General features: G+C 40.6%; 1 protein-coding gene and 1 pseudogene across 3 annotated transcripts; one reads left to right on the forward strand and one right to left on the reverse strand.

Moving 5' to 3' along the window:
• Positions 1-1,228: 1,228 nt before the first annotated feature.
• On the reverse strand, positions 1,229-8,686 carry tp53i13 (tumor protein p53 inducible protein 13). Of its 2 annotated transcripts, XM_083985847.1 has the most exons (9): positions 8,208-8,686; positions 7,630-7,707; positions 7,314-7,349; positions 6,966-7,024; positions 6,654-6,732; positions 5,320-5,448; positions 4,405-4,620; positions 3,281-4,283; positions 1,229-2,479 (listed from the first exon to the last, which is right to left on the reverse strand). In XM_083985847.1, the coding sequence occupies exons 1-9, from the start codon at positions 8,307-8,309 to the stop codon at positions 2,376-2,378; spliced, it is 1,806 nt and encodes a 601-aa protein (XP_083841973.1). In that variant the 5' UTR covers positions 8,310-8,686; the 3' UTR covers positions 1,229-2,375. The 2 variants fall into 2 exon arrangements, with proteins under 2 accessions (XP_083841973.1, XP_083841974.1); XM_083985848.1 differs by lacking the exons at positions 7,630-7,707; positions 8,208-8,686 and adding an exon at positions 7,450-7,573.
• A 1,670-nt stretch (positions 8,687-10,356) lies between these two features.
• Positions 10,357-24,260, forward strand: LOC310995772 (annotated as a pseudogene). Its single transcript, XR_014596488.1, has 20 exons — positions 10,357-10,557; positions 10,969-11,079; positions 12,305-12,412; positions 14,737-14,827; positions 15,927-15,979; positions 16,068-16,606; positions 16,733-16,861; positions 17,317-17,359; positions 17,459-17,520; positions 18,108-18,147; positions 18,246-18,361; positions 19,004-19,117; positions 19,216-19,305; positions 19,779-19,862; positions 19,983-20,048; positions 22,336-22,440; positions 22,549-22,644; positions 22,736-22,834; positions 22,928-22,969; positions 23,880-24,260. The product of XR_014596488.1 is annotated as an uncharacterized misc_RNA (transcript).

Below are 24,260 nucleotides of genomic sequence, written 5' to 3' on the forward strand. Positions count from 1 at the left end.
CAAAAACGGCGGGAGGAGGGGCTAAAACGCACATGGCCTAGTCCTTACCCCAAGTTTGGCGGACACTACGTAGGGTGCCTCTTAAGAGTGAATGTTAAATGCTTCCGTCAGTCCATGTCCAACGCTCTTTGTTATAAAAAACAAAACAACAAACGCCTTCGCCATGTCCAGAATGCAGCACGTACTTTTTTTCCGACATCAAAACACACAACATCCTCAACACTTTAAAAAGCTGGACCAAGCCTTCCACAAGTACAAACATTAAAGTTGCAGCCAGTGAAAACACACACACAGACACACACTTCTGATACTCAGCCATCGGCGGCACAACGATGCCTGTACTGTTGCTGTCCCTGTGTTTTCTTCACAGCTCTACACTTTTGGGAGATGGGTGACGGGAGAGTTATCTTTTAACAGAAGACGTTAAAAACTGTATAAAGTAGAGAAAACAATGACTTAAAAAAAAAAAAAGGTCAATCGTAATGGAAACTCATAAGCTGTACATTTGTAATAAAATAATAAAACAAGTTAATTGTCTTGGGTCTGTCTGCATTTCAGTTTCCAATCAATCATACCTGTGCTACTGAGTGTACTTATTTGATGACATTAACCTACATTAAATTGAATTTGAATTGATTGTGAATAATTATATATACGTATATCTACCTCCTGCCCTTGTAAATGCTCATGTGAAGATCTTATTATCTATCAATAGGGTGAGATTAAATCACCTTCACATTTTGCTGATATATAATTTATATAATGAAATGTGTGTTTATTTTACTTGACCTGCCCGATTTTTCAACTTTCTCCCCTCAAAGTTATATCTTTTGTGTTTAGCTGGTTCTGCATTATGCCTTTACATAGTAAAGACATTGTACTGACTGATAATTCAGGCAATACATTGGAATCAATGTGTGTCAACCAGTGAGTCCAGAAATACATTGCAGTAGAGAAAAGCCGAAGGGTAAAGAAAGCATCATACTGAGGAATCCCTACCAAATAAAAAAATAATAATAATTTTTATAAAAAAATGTATTTTGATATGTTTTTAAAAGGTCAAATGTCAGATATCAATATCACTATTAGCCTCAAAAATCAAGTATTGGCCCAGTTGAGTTTGAGTTTGATTTGTAATAAAGTTGTTTGTGGTTTTACCAGATATGAGAAAACATCAAACAGCAGTTCACACACTCGATTCTTGCGTCAAGGGATTTATTGTCTACATAAATCCTTCTCTAAACTCCGTCTAAAAACAACTGTCCATGTGTGTGCGTACCGTTCAGTGACATTACATACTGCACATTGTTGCTTACAACAGCAACTTACATTTTCACATATTAAATGTTCACAGGTAAAATCACACCACAAAAGCACTTATAAAAAAAACACGATAAAGACAAAAAGCAACACCTATAAAAACCATCCTTGGGTAGAAAGATTGACGAGGCCAGAGCAGAGAGACTTAATATTGACTGTGCTGTATGGAGTGTGAAAAGTGAAGCCTTATAACTTTATACTGAGTGCTGTCTGTGAAACCCATCGGACAAATGTATAGTGAGAATTTGTTGAAATGTAAAGGATATGCACTAAAAACCTGAGGGCTTCTCTTAGACTCTTTGACAGTTGTGCTTGTGGACTGCTGATGCTGGTCTTAATATATATAGAACTTGATGAGGAACCATTTCACTCAATGCTCTGGCTGTTAATAATACAGCACCACCCTTGGATAGTTTTTTTTGTCATTGCCAAATTGGCCCATTGCCATAATCCCTACATTCATAGCAGTAGGTTTGTTACCTTTAATTGTCGGTGCAAGCTGTTTTTAGAACGGCGGAGCAGAGCCGCGAGCTGCTCAGAGCTTCGGGGCAGTTTTTCGGCAAGCAGTCTCTGCATTTGCTTCGAAAACAACTCCGTCTCACAACGCTCCGTTATTATCTCATAGCGTGGTGAATCACAGGTCATAACTTGTCCACCAGAGTGTTTTGGAGTTGTTGGATTGTGTATTTGATGAGTTTGATGAGGGAAACCAAGAAATCCCATGAGCCTCCCTGAGCAGCTCACGGCTCTGCTCCGCCGTTCTAAAAGCTTGCACCGACAAATAAAGGAAACAAACCTACTGCTAAAACTATAGGGATTATGGCAATGGGCCAATTTGCCAAAATGTTGAACTATCCCTTTAACAATCTAGCTGCAACCAATGTCAAATTATTTTCTGTCCACTTTGGACTCAGTACTTCAGCTTCAGTCAATTAGTTCATCCAGCAACACCTCTGCGGTTCTTGATAGAAGTGGTCGGGCCCAGCTCTGACAGATAAACACCCGATATCTGTTTTCTAATCTGACGACATCCAAGTCCAAACTTCACCTCAGTCTCAGTCTTCATCTGAGCTGGAGGAGCTCGGCAAGAGAACACACTCCTGTCTTCTGCCCCTTTTCCGCCTCTTCTTTGCAATTTGCAGCCTCCTGCTGATCACATCTGAAAGACAAATGCATAAAAAAAGTTTGTCCTTGTTAATGAACATTACTTAAAGGGATGCGCGCGCCAACATTTTTCTTTCGTGTCTTGCCTCACTCCCGAGTCCATGACCAGCAGATAGACACGATCCTTTCGACTGTGCGTGCAGTAACAAGGGAGATACGGGCAGAGCTGGCGCACCGCTAATTAGCTTAGCTTAAACACTGGAAGTGTATAGGTAGTGTTAGCCTGCCTCCTACCCGAGCCGAAATCAGCAGTCAGAAGCTGATTTCATTTTAGCTCTAAACTCTGTAAATATATCACTTTATCAACATTTCAAAAAATTTTAGGCGAGAAAGTAGCCGTTTAGATCAGCAGTGTGCCGTTAATTTGTCTAAATACCAGCTGTTCGGATGAATTCTGCGCTACTCAAGCTAGCCGTTGTGACCAACACACTTCCGGTTACTTTCACAAAATAAAACACCTGTTGCCCTTTACATACCATGACGATAGAATTTGTACTTTTACTTCGGCCCGCCGATTTCCGTTTAGAGTTGCTGAAGAGTTTCTCTGATGACTTAAGGTGGAGGCAGGCTAACACTACCTATGCACTTCCAGTGTTTGAGCTAAGCTAATTAGCGGTGCACCAGCTCTGCCCGTATTGTTACTGCACGCACAGTCGAAAGGATGGTGTCTATCTGCTGGTCATGGACTCGGGAGTGAGGCAAGACACGGGGAAAAAAATGTTGGCGTATCCCTTTAAAAACTTCTTCAAACAATCTGTGAAATTAGATGCAGTTAGAACACATCTCCTCTTCTTACCTGCCACGCTGTCGTAGTCCTGCCGTGGGTCGTGCCAGTACATACTGGGCGTGGTCCTCCAGTGGCGGTAGAGGCGAGTGTGAAGCACGGAGAGCGTCAGGAGAACCAGCAGGAAGCCCAGAGCCGCCGCCGCCCACACCGCCTCGTCCGTCCTGGGGGTCCTCGGCAGCCCCCCCTTACTCACAGCGGCAGCAGCGGCTTCAGCTTCGGCCTCGGCTCCTGACGCCTTGGAGCAGTCACAGTGTTCCCCCGCCTTGCAGCTGTCACACTCGTGGTTGTTGGGCAGGTACATGGCCGGCTGCGGCTGCGGCTGTTGTTGCTGCTGGGATTTGGAAACAGAATCGAAGCCACTGTTTTCCCCTTTGTGGTGAGAGTGTGATGGCTTTTGCTCCAGCTCTCTTTCTTTTACATCTACTACTTCATTATCCCTCATCTTGCTGTGATGTGCTGTGATGGCCTTCTCATAGTTTTTCTCTTTCACACTGTGTTTAGAAGACGTGGTACCTTCATCTTTGACGCTGAGAACCAGTTCCTCGGGCGTTGTAGTGTCGTTGTGTTGGCTGTTCACACCGTCAGCGAGAGCTTCCATGTCAGCTGAGGGATTTGTGTCTTTGTGGTCAGTAATTTCAAGGCTGAGCTTTGCTGTTGCAACCTGTATCGTTGTGTGTGCGTACCCTAAAGGAGCAGTGGGATCCAGATTTTGGATCTTAGATTGAGCAGCAGCTTCCCCCGGACCAGGAGGATCTGAGATCGTCCTGTTCCCTGGAGGAGAATCTGACGATGGCTCAACAAGAGTCGAGGTCTGTGTTGTGTTTTCTCTCTTGCTCTCATTCTTATGTTTCTCCATTTTTTCTCTGATGGCGGCTCGTATCCGTCTGCTCTTCCCTGCCATCTCCGTCTCTTTCAAGTGTTCCTCCTTCCTGCTGAACTCCAGCTCGGCCTCCTTTGCCGCACTCTGCACTGCAGCCGAGATGGTCCGCTCACAGCACTGCCTCAGGGACTCCTGGGGATTAGTAACAGCTACTTAAACACACCAAAATGACTCTTAAATGCTGCTTTTATTGCAAAAAATTACTGCAGATTAACACGTGAATCAATAAAATCAGCAGTTTCAGTCTCCAAACCTTCATTTTCGTTGGGCTCCGTTCCTCTGGACTTGCGTGTTGCTGCCGCCTGTGCTGCTCAGCTGGCCAAGTCAACAGCAGGTTGTACCCTCTGATGTGATTCCCACCACTGAGCTTGTTTCCTCCCGTTGTCATGGTCTCCAGCCCATCACAGACGTCTGAGGAGGCCACAGTGGACAGCTCCAAAGTGCGACCCCAGGACACCAAAGCTATGGGCTGAACACAGAGCCAGCAGTGAACACTCACCCCCCTTCTTCCATAAAAGCTTACCCTCTAATTTAGTAAGTCATTCATCTTTTTTCCCCCCCACAACTCTCTTAAATTCATTATAATGATTTTATTCCTTTTACCATGTAGCTACATCTTATTGGTCAACATGTGCAACCTAAGGATTTATTCACTCTATTCAACTATTGATCCTTGATGACACTGTATTCCTTGGCATTCTATTTATTTAGTCTATCTTATTGCCTATCGATTTATTGTGTGTAGTGTGTTTTTGTACTGTTCCAGTATACAAGATGCTGAAACCAATTGCCCCTGGTGGGATTAAAATAAAGTTGATATAAATAAAGTTGTCCGAGTCTGACAACATGTAACTCAGTGCTAACATGCTAGCATATGCCATTTTATGCATGAATGCCTAATCAAAATGCATAACAAAGAAAAAATTACATCCACATAATGGTTGTTAATCACTTACATGTGGATTAACAGATACCTGATAGGCCTGCTTTTGCTTGAGTGGGATTAAATTACATGTTCGGTTATTCTGTTTAAGTATTTAAGCCGCTAATGATGTGTAATCAAAGTTTACAGAGTTTGAAATATTTCAACAAGCGAATGGAAAAAAAAAACCTAAAGTTTAATCTCCCTGATTAAAAGATTAAAATATGGAGAGATGGTGTTTCTTACCGTGTGTTTACTGAGCTGTGGATGTGGGGTAATGATGTAATCTGACAAACAGGAGCGGGCCAGCACAGACAGAAGACGACGCTCATGGAGAGGAGCACAGGGGTGGTACAGAAAAACAGTAGCTCCATGCTGGGGAACAAACACAACAACATAACAAGTTACTAAGTATTTATAATTAAGAAAAACAATGTACTCTCTGCTCATCTTATAATGTTTTCAGATGGCATAGGGACAAAGAAAATCATCTGTGGAGAAAAACCATCTGAAAACAAACAACTAAAATCAGCTGTGATCTGTAGAACATGGGATAAAGATCACTGACATGCGATACATGTTTCTTAAATCTTGAATAAGCTGCTACTAAGAATCCAAACTGTGAGTGTTGGCAGACCTCCATGTGTTACCGTTGATGCAAGCTGCAAGGAAACAATATATTGATTGTTTATCTTAAAGGTACATTGTGTAGGAATTACTCCCATCTAGCGCTGCGGTTGTATATCGCTAGCAACTCAATCGTATTTTTCATGCTGCATTCACGTGAAATTGGGCAGACGGCAGATGGACGACAGCCGTTGCACGTAACGGCATAAACAAGCCTCTATGTAAACAAGTGGTCCGTCAGCACGAGGCAAAACAATACACGTGACAATATGTTGTCATGGCAATGTCGTATTGTTTACCTGACCCACGTTTTACCGGCTTTCTCTCGACTTCTGTGACTAAAATGACATCTGGTTTGTTACCGACGGCCGTCTGCCCGACTGCAGGTGAATGCAGCATCAGTGTAACGCTTCGTTCCTCCTCACTGCGTTACCGCGGTGACTTTTCACAGACGCCACCTCCACCTGAGCCGACAGCTCCGGTGTCTCCGCTGAGTTTCCGTGGTTTCCTACCGTCACGCTGCCACTGAACGTAAAAACATGGCGACACGACATGGCAGCCAGCACCGAGCTTACCCGCTCCATGTAGATATGAATGATATGAACGGCTAATTCAGAGCTGAAAGGAACACTTCAGTTTGTTGATGGGGGGGATTACTGATTAATGAAAAACATACTTTTGAACCAAATAATCAATTTTCATGAATAGATAACAGGAGAAGTTACACAATGTCCCTTTAACTCTGCATTTATGGTTTAAACAGATTACAAGACTGAGAAATAATACAGCAGGGACTTGTGTAAACAAGGTAAGTCTATTTTATTTGGTGTATTTTAATATAGGCGCAGTAAGAAGGTATTTTTCTTTCTTTCTGTGACTCAAAATATCTAATGATTTGACAGATGTCTATGATTTTTCTATATGCAGGTTCGAGTGATGACGTTGCAACTTACATGCAAGTTATTGAGCCATCGTTGAGGAGGGCAATACAAGTATTCTCCACTCTCTGCCCTCACTGGTCTGTACACGCCACTACAAGACACACAAGCACAAACAAAGACACGCATCTTAACACCATGGTAACTCTTTTATATGTGACAAAGTGATGCCCGTTGGTTCCTTTATGGCAGAATTACACAGCAATAGATAAGGACAATAAAGATGCTGTTAGCTTGACTAAAGGTGTTGGAGACAACAGAGCAACTAAAAGGTCTTAAACTTGAGTGTGATTGTCCAGAGAATGACTGTCCCACACTTGACCTTACCTGTTGGGAATGGTGCGGTTGTAGGAGATTGGTTTATCCATACAAATCTGGCTGGCTGGCTGCAGTGAAAAAGAAATTAGGTCGAGTTTAATTTTATTTCCTTATTGCTGTGTTTGTTAACTCTTAACAGTCACCGGGCAACCTTTGCAGTATGAAGCTTTTGGCTCGCTCTATATACATATCTATATAAATTTGTGAACTTTCATTTTGGATGTGTCGCTGACTGTTGAACAGATTGTCATTTGATTCTGGGAAAGAGCCATGTGAGGTTTAGCATTTGGAGGGTCAAAGATCAGGGGGGAGAATATTGGATAAAGATAACAGTTGCTTGGTAAAGTGTTTGCTCACCTCGGGATCATACACCATGTCAATACTGGGACGTCTCTGTAGATATAAGGGAGAGCGAGCACTGGTTAAACAGCAGATAAAGCACAGAGGTGGTCAGAAGTGCTGCAGTATAGTTTGAAGAACAGTAAAGTTATACCCAGTGTCAGACTGTGCAATAGTTACTACAATAGTTTCTTTCCTATGATTGTTTTTTAACTTCTGGGCACACAGTGTATTGCAGCACACCCCACCCATCTGAGTCAGCGAGGTTATTGTGTTCAGCAAGGAGGAGGATGATGATGATGATGATGATGATGATGGCAGTAGCCATGGTTACCTTCCTAGACTCTGGCCATGTAGACCCTGAACAGTACCAATAAACAGCATCCGCAGGCAGGTCCATGTCCAAAGAGAGCTATTAAAACAAACACACAGACAAGGAAACTGAATAGGCATACCTAACTGAACACTTAAAAGTTTGTATTTGTATTTGTATTTATTTATTTGCACCATAATATAAGACAATTACAAAAAACAGAAATGAAACAAGAATAATAAGTGCGGGAGAGGTTAAAAAACCCTATATGGGCTTATAAAAAGCACCTCCCCAAGAAATATACAAAACTCAGAAGATAAATCAACAACAATAGGAGAAAGCAACAACAAATAACAAAAAAGAAAGCAATACAAGTGCCATTTTATAGCACACACTGAAAGAAGTCAGAAAAACGGGTATGTATAAATATAAAATAATTGTATTTAACTGAGTGAGTGTATGAGCATGTAAAGAGATCCAATGACAATTAGGCTACTGGAAAAGAAACTATTAGGAATCTTTAGGAAAAGTTATTATTTTTAAAACACTGTGACACACCACACATAAAACCGACAGATATTAAACTGTAGTTAAGTTACCTTTCCATTGTCACATCCTGGTCCCGGAGGCTCGGAGACCGCACACCGACCCAGACTGAGCCACAACGCGGCCACGACAGTCACCGTCGCTGGGCTCGGCATGGTGACAGCAGCCCGTCAGTCATCCAAGGGACGGGACAGCGGAGCCACGTTTGTCATATTAGGTTCCCCCTCGGTCCTCTAACCGGAGAAGGACGACTGACAAAGAACTGACCCTTCACAGACCCACAGCAAAATATGTTTCGCAAAAAAAAGTCCCATAACAACAACAGCAGCAGCAGCAGCACAGTCAGCGCGGTGAGACGGACGGACGGACGTCGGTTGGAGTTGTGTGCGCGCTGCTGTCCGCTTTAAGTTAAGATATAACATTAATAAGTTGTTCTACATCATTAGGGTTAAACCACCGAGGGAGACTCACTCATTTGGTGTAAAATGAGGTGATATAAAGTGCAGCGGAGCGGACTTCCAGAGCCGCTGCTCCACTTTGCAAACACAGGTGTTAAGTTGTCGGTGCTGCTGAAAGACAGCGTTTCCTTTTTTTTTTTTTATTGTTAAAGCCTAGCGTCGTCAGCTATGTTGACATGGTATAGCCTAACCCATCTTACTATATCAAATTATTAATTTAAGTGTGACACTCTGTGGATATATAAAATCCAGTGTTTGTTCCCCCTTTTTTCCTCAAATAACATTGCTTTTATTTTGAAAATATTATGTCATTTCCGGAATTAGCTGCGTCTGGATTTTTAAACTTTACCAAACTGGTACTACGGAAACTGCGAAAGATCAAAAGATTAAAGTTTGACTCCCGTAGTAAAAAAAAAAAAAAAAAGACCCCGTGGTTATACCTCTGAATGACCTCTGGGAGGCGACACAAGAGCATGACATGACTAGTATAAAGCAGTATTGATTTTATTATAAGATCCTCTTAGTTAGTTCATTGTTTTAGAGATAGCGAGGAGGAAACGACTAAAGCTATATCGGCGACCCAATTCAAGGGCTCAAAAAGTAAAGATATAGGTCCTCAAAACAATGGTAAATGCATAAATCTTGCCTTCCAATAAATGCATAGTTTAATGTTAAGTAGCCTACATTTTAGCCTTTTTCATCTGGACGTTGTGCTTATGCAGATATGCTGCACACAGACTACCCAGTCACTGCAAGCAACGAAACAGGCATTACCTGTTGGCACAGGTAAACCACAAGTCAGTAGCAGCCAGAGTAACAATGCGTCGTTGCTTTCAAAATAAAACTTGTGTAAAACAGCTCGAAATGAAGCGTGCAGTCTGTAAATTGTTGTTGCTTATATATTAAAAAGATCATTCATAAAACGTCAGGCATTGTATAGGAAAGTTACCAGTTGGCATATTTTTCCTAATAGTAGAGCATTCATTTCAATGGGGAATTTATTTTGAAACGTGTACAGGGAAGTGTCTGATGTTGGCCTCCTGATACTTTTCCTGTTTCTCCACCCATAACAACACCAACTACACACACGACACACCCACACACCCACAGTTTGAGAGAAAACTGCACAGGTGGATCTGTCAGAGGATACCTGGGTCCCTGGGCAGAGACATCTGGACCTGCATGGAGTATCACCCGCACAAAGGTTTGATTAACTGTCTTTTACACTATGATTTGTTTAAAAGTTTACTCAGATTATAGTTTGAGTAGTGTGTGATAGATGAAAAATTGTGTTTCTTTCCTAAAAGAAAAAGCAGATACCAGTCATTTCAATATGGTATAAAGTCCAGTTATTCCTGTTTGATAGATGTGCTTCTATGACCAACGTAAATCTGTTTACACCAAAACAAAGACATTGCTCTCTTTCCTTGCATTGTCAGGGGTGTGGCACCTTCCTGGATTGCTGTAATAATTGCCTTGTTCATGGCAAAGGTCGCCCGAAAGGCATCAACCTGCAGGCATCATTTTATTAATTTACTGTACCTTTTGTTGGTTTAATACTTCTCCATTTAAACTGGATGCCTATTTAAAGGGGTGAAGCAACAAGGAAGTGCACTCACACTCTTCCTTTAATTGTTCCAATGCAACCGGCGTAGTCAGTAGCTGCAGCAGCTGATCCTCAGTCAGTGAAGTTTGTTTTAAGAATTGTGAAACAAAAAATCTGAGTAATGTCTGTCAGCCAAACATGTCTAATCCTGCCAAACCAATCCTGTGCTCTTCAGCTCCAGGTGGAGCAGGCGCTGCAGGTGTCCAGCAGCCAGCAGCAGCAGCAGCAGCAGCTCCAGCTCCTCCTGCTGGTGTGCAAATCGTCACTTTGGTACTAGAACCTGCAGAAGTGGGAGATAAGAGTCGGCCCGGACCATCCTCAGGAAAAGGAGATGGACAGGTGAGCAGCAGAGACATTCGGAGGACAGAAAATGATTTCCATGTACTGTATCATTTCATTATATTCAGGGAGCTTTAGTTCTAACTAAAGTTGCAAAATGATACATGATAATAAGAAAAGTGTTAGGCTATTTGTGCACTCTTTTCACATGCTTATAGCTCTTGCTCTTTAAACTTTATCTATTTTCTTTTATTTTACTTTTATTTGCTCTTGCTTTTAACTCTGTTTTTAGTGTTTGTTTTTATTCAGTTTTATGCTTCTCTTTTTTCTTTTTTCTTTTTTTTAATGTTTTGTCTTTAAAGCACATTGAGTTGCCTTGGTATGAAATGCGCTATATAAATAAAGATGCCTTGCCTTGCCTTGCCTTTAGACTGAACTTATAATAATCTCTGCTCTTTGTCTGTCACACAGGAAGTGTACTCATTTGACAGCTCTCTGTCGTCTTCAGACAGTGAGGATGAGGGCATTGGCAAGAAAGAAAAGAAGAAAAAGAAGAAAGTAAAGAAAAAGAAGAAGAAGAAGGTACGTGTTTTCCAAAAGCTTATTTTTACCATGAAACAAGCGATATTTACTTTTTTAAGTTTTATTATTACAGAGTTTTCTCTTAAAAATTTGATCAGTCTAATGTGTTTTCACTGCAAAAACTCAAAATCTTTCCAAGAATATTTGTCTTATTTCTTGTCAAAATGTCTCATTTCTAGTCAAAACTAAACTCTTTTCACTTAAAATAAGACTCATCGCCTAAAAATTAACTTGTTTTTAGATAATTTTCACTTATTTCAAACTAATTTTCACTTGAAATAAGTAGAAAAATCTGCCAGTGAAAGCAAGTTTGTTGTCCTCGTAATAAGAAAGAAAAACTTGCTCCACTATTAGATTTTTCTACTTATTTCAAGTGAAAATAGACTTGAAAGAAGTAAAAAACTGTCTAGAAACAAGCTACTTTTTAATGTGATGTTTCTTATTTTATACGATACGATACGATACGATACGATAAACTTTATTGTCCCGTTCAGGGAAATTTGTCTTGGACACTGTAGCTGCGCCATAAATGCCTTAACGGCCACAATGACAAAAACAAACAACAAAAGAACAATACACCTCAGCCATATTTAAGTATAAAGTATTATTTTAAGTATAATGAGATTTGTTTTGACTAGAAATGACATTTTGACTAGAAATAAGAGAAAAATTCTTGGTAAGATATTTTAGTTTTTGCAGTGTTATTAGAAACTGAAACAGTTTGTTGATCTTGTTGCTTCGTGAGGGTGTTTCCTTCATTGGAATCAACCTACACCCACGTGAGTTCACTTTGCAGAAATCATGAGTTTGCACAGTCGTGACATCTGACAGAGGAGGGAAGTGCAGTGCGATGCCAATGCTGCACTTTGCAACAGCCAGTCAAACAGCAGAGAACTAGGAATGGGATTCATTTAGATCACCTGCCACTGTTGCAAAAGGTCTAATTGATTTACGACATAGTTGCGATGGGTGTGTGTGTAATTTCTTTTTTTGTAAAATGGTGACTTGTGTATAGTTTCTTTTGTGTGTTGTGTGCCAAGTGTTGGAGGAGCCCTTCCCTCCTGCTGCCTCCTCTGACAAAGCCTCGCTCCGCCGTGTTTGTAGTGACTCATTCATTTAGATTCTCGTCCACCACTTTCCCCCGACAAAAAGGATTAGTATAAATAAACCTGTTCAATGTGCACACCGAGTTGAGTAATAACATTCCCGCCCTGTTTCTCAACAGGACTCCAGCTCGTCCTCGTCTTCATCCTCATCCTCCTCCTCGTCCTCCTCTTCCTCCTCCTCTTCTTCCTCCTCTTCCTCCAGCAGCTCTTCAGACAGTGACAGCGAGGTAAGTCATGGATTTTCATTCACCACCACAGAGTCTTTTTAGTTAGTTGAGTTTATTTCGGACATGTTAAAAGAAATAAAACACAATACAGTAATGGACAGACATAACAAATAAGATAGATAGAATGCCTTTATTGTCCCATAAGGGAAATTCATCTTCACACTCACTGATCAACATACAGCACTGAAATAAATACTTTGCAAAGACAACACATGAACAAAAATAAAATAATTGAAAATAAAGATAATTTGATTTTTTGTTTTTGTTTTTTTCATATCAGAAAAGAAGTGGGAAGAAGTAAAACTTATTTACTCCCACCCCTTATTCATAAATGATCTATCAAGCTTTCTTGTCATTATTATCTATACAATAAATTAATTTATGAGTTCATCTAGCTGGATTTATTCTAATATATTATCACCAATCTTTATCTCTCTGATATATAAGTATATACATATACAGCAGTATAGATCTTATTCTAACATATTATCACTAATCTTTATCTCTCTATAGTCATATACATATACAAACACATACATTCATACATACAGTCTTGATGCACGGCTTTCAGCTGAATCCTTCAAACGAGCTGAACAAACTGTAGATCTGATGGTTTGACAGCAGCAGTTTTGTTTATGTTAATCCTTTAGATTTAGAAGTATTTCCCGCAGCACTGCTAAATTAAGTCATTGGCCACGAGCACAAACAATTTCTCATCAGCTCACAGGGGATTGATGGTCCCTTCTAACTATGTCGCTGCCTTAGGTGAGGATATATGAGTTTGTGAGAGCTGACAATAACAAGCTGTTAGGAGAGTATTTAGGGTGGATGGGCTGTAAAATGGAGTACATTTAGAAATAATAAAACAGAGCTTTTATCACGTATTTTAGCGAGTTTGGGGGGGTAAGTGCTTCAGCCCTCTGCAGAGCCGCTGTGCCAACAGTTTCAGTTTTGAAAGTAAATGTAAATCAGAGAGCAGCACACAGGTGCCTCAAGCATTCCCCTTCTTGTCTAGTGTGGTAACATTTTGCCTCAGGTGACTGCACTCACATGACGCCATGATGTCTTGCTCATTTTCTGAGGGTGTGGGTGGAAAGTCAGGAAAAGCGAGAAGGTCTCACAAGTTTTATAAAGACAAAACACAGAAACAGGTGAAAGATTTTGGAATTTATGTCACCGCAAATCTGTTTTCTACATCTGAAAGGAACATTTAAGTGAGATATCTCAAAAGCAGAACAGCCAGTGGATATAAACCAGGAATACATTTCACTGTGGGCGCTATAGGCGGAGACTTGAATATCCTGTATCTGATAGCAGTCGGTATCTGACAGTAGAGGAACACACCCAGTGACAGCGTTAACAACACACTCTGTATCGACCAGAGCAAGTCATGACAATAAAAGCTGGAGTGGATCTGGTTGTGTTCTTTACTGGGAACTCCCCAGAGATCACAAATATACAGCTCTGGAAAAAAAATAAGAGACCACTTTCACAAATGTTTCTTAAAAGCATCTCTACATGTATGACAGTCATTCTTTTCTTTTCTTTTTTAAACACCAACACAACCACAACTCATTCTACTTATTGAGACACTGATGAGGTCATCACCTGAACCACATCTGGTTTTATAGGAAGATTATAAAAACCACTGCTGGGATTATAAACATTGACATTATCCCACAAAAACTGATTTATAAACTCTTCCTGAGTTAAAATATTCTTGCTGTGTTCTTTAGGAATAAATATGAACATGTTTTCTTTGCATTATTATTATTATTCAAGGTCTGAAAAGACTTGATATTTTTTGTTGTTGAGACTAGTTTAGTCATTTCAGCCAATAAAAGCTCTAAATGACAATATTTTTAATTCAATTTTGGGAGAAATGCTGTCGGTAGTTGACAGAATGAAACAAAAAAAAATTAATTTAATTTTACTCAAACACATACCTATAAATAGTAAAACCAGAGAAACTGACCATTTTGGGAGTGGTCTCTTAATTTTTTTCCCGAGCTGTATATGTATACTGGTGTAACTGTTTACACATGCATCCATATCTGTCATATGTAAAGTCTGTGTATATCATGGGGTGGTTTTGGCTGCATGGTTACAACAGGTGTGGATGTTTGTTATCTTACTAAGGGCAGACAGACAAGTCTTAATCTGTAACTAGTAGGAGATACCCCACCCTGAACACAGTGGTTTTATCTTTATTAAGACTTTATGGAGCTGATGTAGCATGTAGCACTTTGCAAACAACATTTACACATGTCGATATACAATAGAATGAAACATACAGTGATAGAAGAATCAACAATTTCTTGCAGGATGACAAGAAAAAGAAGAAGAAAAAGGATAAAAAGAAAAAGGAGGAGCAGAAAGAGTACGTCTGGAACAATGTCGTCATATCTCACGTTGGTAAGAAAAACACAGCGTTTCTCATTTGCAATGTAAAACTGTGATATACTGTAGTGTGTGTATTCTGGTAAAACCATTGCAGCTCTCACAGATGCTTCACGTTGGCAGGTAATTTCTCCTCTGCTGAGCTGGATTGAAACTTCCAGTTTGTCCAGACCATCCAGTTTAGCACAGAGCAGAGTGGGCCACTAGTTTGCATTTAAACACGTGAACATTTAACATTGTCCTTGCGGTCAACAAATGTCTCTGAAGTTCTGTGTTTATAGCTGCTCACAAAAACCTCTTCATTCAGATTTTTATTTATTTCCATGACTTCAAAAATTTGATGGTTGATTTTGTGAATAGATCAACATAATGACATGAAACAATCATTGATCAAATTGTATATGTAGCATATTTTGCATTTATTTACTATATGCTTAAAGGGATAGTTCAACATTTTGGCAAATTGGCCCATTGCCATAATCCCTATATTCATCGCAGTAGGTTCGTTACCTTTAATTGTCGGTGCAAGCTATTTGAAGAACAGCGGAGCAGAGCCGTGAGCTGCTCAGAGCTACGCTACGGAGGCCAATTGGATTTCTTGGTTTCCCTCATCAAACTCATCAAATACACAATCCAACAACTCCAAAACGCTCTGGTGGACAAGTTGTGACCTGCACATTCACCACGCTATGAGATAATAACAGAATGTTACGAAACAGAGCTGTTTTCGAGGTAAATATACAGAGACTGCTTGCTGAAAAACTGTCCCTGAATGCAACGTGCATCAGCAGTTTTGCCTCTAAAACAACTCTGTCTGGTAACGTTGTGTTATTATCTCATAGTGTGGTGAATGTGCAGGTCGCAACTTGTCCACTAGAGTGTTTTGGAGTTGTTGGATTGTGTATTTGATGAGTTTGATGAGGGAAACCAAGAAATCCCATTAGCCTCCGTAGCGTAGCTCTGAGCAGCTCGCGGCTCTGCTCCGCCGTTCTAAAAATAGCTTGCACCGACAATTAAAGGTAACGCACCTACTGCTATGACTATAGGGATTATGGCAACGGGCCAATTTGCCAAAATGTTGAACTATCCCTTTAACAGTATGAAATGTTTTCAGGTCCGAATGGAGAGCTTGAGCAGGTTTCTGCAGAAGGCCTGAGCAAGAGCCAGGTGAGGCAGAAGATAAATAACTCTATTTTAAACATGCTGTTTCTGTTAAACCTTTACTTTATTCTTAAATGTATGATTTTTATTTCAGGATTTGTCCTCATCAGATGAGGAGGATGACAAGAAAAAAGAAAAGAAAAAGAAGAAGAAGAAAGATAAGAAGAAAAAGAAGAAGAAGGTGCTGCTCAAAACAACCGAATTTCACAAAAAAAATCAAATGATGTCACGAGGACAATGAAAACTTTTATATTACTAAATATCTCTTCCTGTGTTTACAGGACTCATCCTCTTCCTCATCTGACAGTTCATCATCTGACAGCGAGGATGACAAGAAAAAGAAGAAGAAGAAGAAGAAAAAGAAGAAGAAGAAGAAGAAGAAGAAGAAGGCAAAACAAAATAAGAAACCTTCGTACCAAACAGACACAATAACAAGTGTCTCGTCTGTTTGTTCTGTCTCTGTGTAAAAACAAAACAAAAACTGTTTTGTTTCTTCTCCGTCTTCCGCAGGACTCCAGCTCCTCTTCCTCAGACAGCTGCTCCTCTTCGTCTTCCTCCGACAGCGATGATGACAAGAAGAAGAAGAAAAAGAAGAAAAAGGACAAGAAGAAGAAGAAGAAAGACAAGAAAAAAGTAACATTTCCAGCTTTATTATTATAATTAATAATGCGTTAATAGATAGAATTAAAAAGTTACATTAAACTGTGAGTCACATAATGAACAATGCATGACCTTTGATCTGCACGTTTGTGTTTACAGGATTCCAGCTCCTCGTCTTCATCCTCATCCTCATCCTCATCTTCTGACAGTGATGATGATAAGAAGAAAAAGAAGAAGAAGAAGAAAGACAAGAAAAAGAAGAAGAAGAAGAAGAAGGATAAGAAAAAGGTATTTTAAACAGCCTGTAAAGGTTTTCAGGTCAGGTCACATTTTCCACTTTTGTTTTCCGCATACATGATAATTAGGTGAGATAGTTACTTTCCCTTTTTAGTGCATGACTGGTGGTGAAGGTGTGTTTTTTTTTTTTTTTTCCCTTTCAAGCATTATACAAACACATTCCCACAACAGTTCACACGCCTTCGGAGAAAGTTAGTAGTAGCCTGTTCTTGTCAGGGCCTGCAGGAGAATGGCATGTCACGGTGCAAAGTTTCACCACACCTCGCCTCATACTGCTGATCTTTATTCAAATCTTTAGCATGAAAGAGACAATAGAGGGGTCTGTGCACTGGGATCTGGATATAACGGCTGTGCTGTTGTGTTTTTGCATGTATGACTGTATAAAGAAGGGTATAGTAGACGCCATAATCCTGACTGTATCTGAGCTTGTTTGTGTGTTTCCACAGGATGAAGAGGAGCCCAGCGGTGTCAGTGCTCTCTCAGCAGCTGGTGAGTGTTTCCACTTTGTGGTGGTGACCAACACACAATAACACACAGTCGTCACTGGTGTTGATGCATCTATATTGGACTTTTCTCCCTTTTGTGCAGATGGTGAGAGCGCAGAACCATGTGCTGACGGAGATAAAAAGAAAGATGAAGATGCTGCTAAGGTGACACACTCACACATACAGTACTATTCTGCCCTACTGTACAAAGGCAAAGTGCAATATGCCAAACTGGGAAAAACTGCTTTTTGTGTTTTTCATTGTCAGGTTTAAGCATCAAATTATGAATAACTACCAAGTATATAATTGATTAGATAAAGGTGGACTGAATTACATGTATTTTGTAGTTTGTCTTTCTGACCAATTTTGACTGTTTCATGGCAGATACTGCACTTTTGCCTTGGTATTAGCTACAGATACGGCACTTTGCCTTGGTTTTACTCCAATTGAATTATAGAGTAAATTATAGTATGTAGGGAGTACAGTACTTTTTGCAGATACTGCACTTTGCCTTGGTTTCACTGTGTTTTTTTGGATGGACAGCAAAATAAAAAGCCCAATAACTCTGGAAATGTTAGCAATACCAATATCAAATTCTACCAGATTGAAGAGAATATGCCACACTTTTGATTGGTCAAAAATAAAAAAGGGAAAAAATGCACTTGATACTGCACTTTGCCTTTGTACATGCACATATTGCACATAACTGCACAAGCACACTGAAAGTCATTTCTGTCGTTTTGTCGTGACAGAAAAAGGCTGCAGAGCTTAAAACAGCAGGAGCATCAGCTGGTATGTGTTCCTCTCTGGATCTTCCACAAATCAAACACAAATAGGAGGAATTGAATTGAAGTGTCATTTTTGTGTTTGTAATTTGGTTTCGTATCCAGCAGGGGGAGCAGAGGCATTCCCTGATGAGGGCAACCTGAGTGACGATGAGGGAGAAGGAGGCAGTGAGTCGGATAAGAAGAAGAAGTTGAAGAAGAAGAAGAAAGAGAAGAAAAAGGTAAAGTGGAGATATGTTTCCTTTAAAGGGACATTGTGTAACTTCTCCTGTTATCTATTCACGAAAATCGATTATTTCGTTCAAAAGTCTGTTTTTCATTAACCAGTAATCCCCCCATCAACAAACTGAAGTGTTCCTTTCAGCTCTGAATTAGCCGTTCATATCATTCATATCTACATGGAGTGGGTAAGCTCGGTGCTGGCTGCCATGTGGTGTCGCCATGTTTTTATGTTCAGTGGCAGCGTGACGTTTTTTTTGCTGCATTCACCTGCAGTCGGGCAGACGGCCGTCGGTAACAAACCAGATGTTATTTTAATCACAGAAGTGGAGAGAAAGCCGGTAAAACGTGGGTCAGGTAAACAATACGACATCACCATGACAACATATTGTCACGTGTATTGTTTATCCGTCTGCCGTCTGCCCAATATCATGTGAATGCAGCATGAAAAATACGATTGAGTTGCTTGCGATATACAACCGCAACGCTAGATGGGAGTAATTCCTACACAATGCACCTTTAAACATAGTGTAGTTGTTAAGGTGTATTATCATCACCATGTGCTGATGCATTTAACAGTATTTACAGTTATATTACCAGATATTCAAGATTTGAAACTTCATTTTGTTTGATTTGATCCACAGGATTCCTCCAGCTCCTCTTCATCTGATAGCTCCTCGTCTGATAGTGAGGATGACGAGAAGAAGAAGAAGAAAAAGAAAAAGATGAAGAAGAAGGCGAAGAAGAAGAAGGATAAGGTTTGTGTCTTCACAACACATGTGTGTACTGTAGTGGTACAGTTGTGTATTGTATTTATAATATTAAACAACACTCACACTGTGCTTTTGTTTCACAGGACTCCAGCTCTTCCTCTTCATCTTCTGATAGCGAGGATGACAAGAAGAAGAAGAAGAAAAAGAAGAAGAAGAAGAAGAAAAAGAAGAAGGTAAATTATATGCAGAAAAGTTTAATGCTATCTTCTAACAGTGTTTCATCTTCAAAGTACACTGCAAAAACTCAAAATCTTACCAAGAATATTTGTCTTATTTCTAGTCAAAATGTCATTTCTAGTCAAAACAAATCTCATTATACCTCAAATATGTATATTTATACATATACTGTACATACATTGTACATAAAAAGTAGCTTGGAAAATTAGTTTGGAACAAGTGAAAATTATCTAAAAACAAGTAAATTTTTATGAGTCTCATTTAAAGTGGAAAGAGATTACTTTTGACTAGAAATGAGACATTTTGACAAGAAATACGACAAATATTCATGGTAAGATTTTGAGTTTTTGCAGTGTACGTTCACTTTGCCCAGATTGCGTTGATTATTAACCAGTTAAACATAGAGATTATTTGATATTCCATGACGAGGATGCATTTCTGTGACTAATTCTGATTTATAAACTTGTAGAAGTGCAGCTCTTCTGATGATAGCTCTTCTTCTTCATCCTCATCATCGCCCTCCTCCTCTTCTTCCGATAGTGATGATGACAAGGTGAGATGACACATACTACGCAAGCAGCAGCAAACACTGATACGAGTGCACTACACTTTACAGAGGCAAACAGCTGCACAATTCACAAGGAGTATGTTGTATGTTTTTTTTTTACTTCAGAAAAAGAAGAAAAAGAAAGACAAGAAAAAGAAGAAGAAGAAGGATAAGAAGAAGAAGAAAAAGAAGGTGAGAAGACTGACTCATCTTTCCATTTCAGTGTCCAGGAATGATAATGAGTTACAATATTTAGAAAAATATTTGGGAATGTTTTCAGAAAATTGAATTTGTCCAAAACCCTTTTTAATTTATTTGAAAAAGACGACAACCTAAAGCATATAGAGAGCTTAAGCGGAAGCAGGAAGTAACGGTTGCCATGGCTCCTCAACTCGGAAAAAGTCTCCATGTAAGTGAACGGGAGTCAAAGTTTTATTTTGTGATCCGATTGAATTGTGCCAAGAGAAAAAAATATGACCTCTACCTGTTTAAAACATCGCGTTTCATGCCAAAAAATCAGCAGTTTGTCGTAAAACGGCAACAGAAGAATGTATTTTGTGTGAAGACGCTCTACGGACTACAAGATCTGGTGTCGTACAAAAAATATGTCACCAACTGACACGGGAAAGGGCGACATTTGGTGTGTGACGTCACCTACGCCACCTGTAGTCTTTCTGGTTACGGATTCTTCTGAATTTTATTTTTCAATAGTTTTACAACAAACTGCTGATTTCTCTGCATGAAATGTGATGTTTTAACCCTCCTGTTGTCCTCCTGGGTCAAGGAAGGAAGGAAGAAAAGAAGAACGAAGGGAAGGAAGGAAGGAAGGAAGGAAGGAAGGGAGGGAGGGAGGAAGGAAGGAAGGAAGGAAGGAAGGAAGGAAGGAAGGAAGGAAGGAAGGAAGGAAGGAAGGAAGGAAGGAAGGAAGGAAGGAAGGAAGGAAGGACAAAGAGAAAGATGGGAGTAAAGAAGAAAGGGAAAATGAAGGAAAGATAGAAGGAGGGAGGGAACAGATTGGGTCAATTGGGTCAAAAAGGAAGGAATGAAGGAAGGGAGGGAGGGAAGGAGGGAGGGGAAAAGGACTGTGGAAAGAAGGAAGGGAAAAGGGAAGTAAAGAAAGATGGAGGGAGGGAACAGATTCATTCAAGGAAGGAAGAAGGGAAAGAAGGGAAGAAAGAATGGAAAGATGGAGGGAGGGAACAGACCAGGTCAATTGGATCAAAAGAGGAAGGAAGAAGAAGTAAGGACGAAGGGAAGGAAGGGAAAAGGGATTGTGGAAAGAAGGAAGGAAGAAAGGAAGGAAAGAATGAAGGACGGAGGAAGGAAGGAAACAGATTGGGTCAATTTGACCCAGAAGGACAACAGGAGGGTTTTAAACAGGTAGAGGTCATATATTTCTTTCTCAATTCAATCGGATCACGAAATAAAACTTTGACTCTTGTTCACTTAACATGGAGACTTTTTCTGAGTTGAGGAGCCATGGCGACCGTTACTTAAAGCAGAAGTGAGTGATATATTTGTGTTAATATAAGTCTTAAATAGTTATATCTTCCGACAGCAATCACTTACATAGAGTGTTTGGACCGAAACACGGGTCTCTCAGTCCCTCTGCTCTGCTCTGAGCCGAAGAGAAAACATTTATCGTATCCTACAGTTTTTATCCAATGAGGAGAGAGAACGGCATGCAGGGCTGTGTGTGCAGCCAAGGAATGCCGTGAATGTGGTGACGTAGCGACGAGGACTGTTATGGTGCGTTCAAGGAAACTCGTATTTTTCCGACCGTGAAGTGGTACCAGTTCGATCTGGTACGAGTTCACCGGTCGGAAGTTACGAGTGGCCGTTATAGTGACTTTCACTGGTAAAACAGGTCGGAAAAACACGAGTGGGTTGCCTGGAACGCTACAAAGTCGTAAGTTGTGACTTGAAGCTGTAATTTACGATTTCAAAAGCCTGCCTGGAACGCAGCATTAGCGAAAACGACCGGATCACTCACTTCTGCTTTAAAGGCCCCATGGCATGAAAAATGTGATTTTGGTTATTTTTTCGTGCTTGGGGAGGTCTTTGGGCCACGTATATACTGCCCCATGCATCAAACTGGTCATAAACAGAGAAACACACACCGCCCATTTGTAGGAACATTCTCTTTGAGACGAGCAGATAGCACTTCCTCCTTTCTGTGATGTCACACACAAGGTAACTCCGCCCACCGTGACCAGTTGTTTTTTTTCAATTTTTATGAATGCAGCTTAGGTTGCAGTTACTTGCCTGTGATTGGCCCGACCACATGCAACTCAAAAACAGTCAGCCAATCAGAGGAGAGGTTCTCATTCTCTCTTCTGATTGGCCAAATGACCTGTGCCTGCTAGAACTCCAGAAAGAGGCAACAGAAAGGGGCAATATAAAAAATAATTCACTCTCTACTTGATGAATGAAATGTGACCGTAAATGTGTATTATAACAATTTCACTCCTCTTTCCAGGACTCTTCTTCTTCTGACTCCTCGTCTAGTGATGATGATAAGAAGAAAAAGAAGAAGAAGAAGAAAAAGGACAAAAAGAAGAAGAAAAAGAAGGACAATAAAAAGGTCAAACAATCTGCATGTTTTGTATCTGGTGCTATTAAATGTGTTATTTTCTGTTTATTATTATTATTGTGGCAGTGTAGTAACACAGTTGCCATGTTCACATCCCAGGACTCAGATTCTTCTAGCAGCGATGACGACAAGAAGAAGAAAAAGAAGAAGAAGAAAGACAAGAAGAAGAAGGAGAAGAAGAAGGACAAAAAGAAGGTAATTTAGTGTGTGATACATATACAGTAAATACATCTTGATGAACACTGTTCTTGAAATACATAATTCACATTATTAAAAATCTGAACAGGACTCAAGCTCCAGTTCATCGGGTTCCTCTGACAGTTGCAGCGGCAGTGATAAGGAAAATAAAAAGGACAAGAAGGACAAGAAGAAGAAGAAGAAAAAGGTACATTACTCATATTCTCAGTGAGAATAGGGACACCTTTTCCCTTAGAGATGAAATGAGTGAATCTGATTGGTTCCCTGTTTGCCCCCACAGAGTTCTGGTTCATCAGGAAGTGAAACTGAGGAAAAAAAGATTGTAAGTTTGCTCAGATGTGAAAATTGTGTGAAAAAGACGACGGATGATGATTAAAGGTTTATGTAATCGTTGGGTGAATCTCCACCCTTTGAAAGGTTAAAGGATAATTACCATTTTTTTTTTTACAATCTGGACCTTATTTCTAGCATAAAATACGATCATTTACTCACCCAGATAACTTTGGTGTCATTACAAGTCGTTCCGTCGAAAGCCTCTAAATAACACATTATCCGCCGCAAAACTTGTTCATTTCACCAATATTTTGTTATGATACGCTAGTGCTATTCCCCTCCGGGGTTAGCTGTTATCAACATCCATGGTCTGTAGGTTGACCTACTGACCTCTGACCTTGATGATGTCATCTCCGAGCGCTTGTTGCTACTGCTAATACTATGGTTCATTTCTGCGTGTTTCTGACTTGTCATAATAAAATGAGCAGCTGGACGAAGTTCAGCTTCCACAGGCTTCCTCTCCTCAACCTGGACTTACTAAAGCTCCGGCTAGTTGAGCTAAAAATGGACCCGAATGCTGAAGTGGAATGATTATTATCAGAATGAGCCGGGCAGCGCTCGGAGATGACATCATCCAGGTCAGTTAGTAGGTCAACCTACAGACCCCGGACAGGTCACCCCGGTTTCGGAGGGGAATAGCACTAGCATATCATAACAAAATATTGGTGAAATGAACGAGTTTCGCGGCAGATAATGTGTTATTTAGAGGCTGCATTGCGTGCCCCATTTACTTGCATTATACGGATATACGGGGCTCTCGGCTGAGCTAATTTCGACTTGTAATGGGTGAGTAAATGATTGTATTTTATGCTAGAAATAAGGTCCAGATTGTAAAAAAAAACGCAATTATCCTTTAAGCTGGTTTTCTATTTGAAGTATATGTGTTGATGTCATTGCAGGAGAGCACTGAAGGTGGGCAAAGCAGCGAGCCCAAAACAGGGGCTTCAGGTTCAGGAGGACTTTCTGCTGCCACCACCACCACCCCCTCCAGCAGCAGCAGCAGCTCCAAGCCGGGCGTTACTACTGTCTCCTCCTATGCATCACTCCCCTCCAAGCCCGTCCTGAAGCTGGATCCTCTCTCTCCTCCAGCTGTCTCCAAGCCCCCTGCCCCTGCCTCTGCCTCTGCCTCCTCACTGAGTGTGGGAGAGAAGGGGTCTCCCAACCGCCGGCCTCTCAGCCCCATGGAGTCCCTGATGGGGAGCACCAGGAGGTACGGAGACGCAGGGACCCGTTCCCACCTCCCAAGTGATCTACTGAAAGGCCCCAGACCCTATCAATGA

This window comes from Trachurus trachurus (assembly GCF_905171665.1).
Source record: "Trachurus trachurus genome assembly, chromosome: 13".
NCBI classification, from domain to species: domain Eukaryota; kingdom Metazoa; phylum Chordata; class Actinopteri; order Carangiformes; family Carangidae; genus Trachurus; species Trachurus trachurus.

Bases quoted from the DNA above. Each gene is read 5' to 3' on its own strand.
- tp53i13 (XM_083985847.1), bottom strand. From the start codon at position 8,309: ATGCCGAGCCCAGCGACGGTGACTGTCGTGGCCGCGTTGTGGCTCAGT. The intron at 6,733-6,965 runs GTAAGGTCAAGT...TGTGTCTTGTAG, and splicing joins AACCGCACCATTCCCAACAG to TGGCGTGTACAGACCAGTGA. The intron at 4,621-5,319 runs GTAAGAAACACC...CTCTGTGTTCAG, and splicing joins CACAGCTCAGTAAACACACG to CCCATAGCTTTGGTGTCCTG.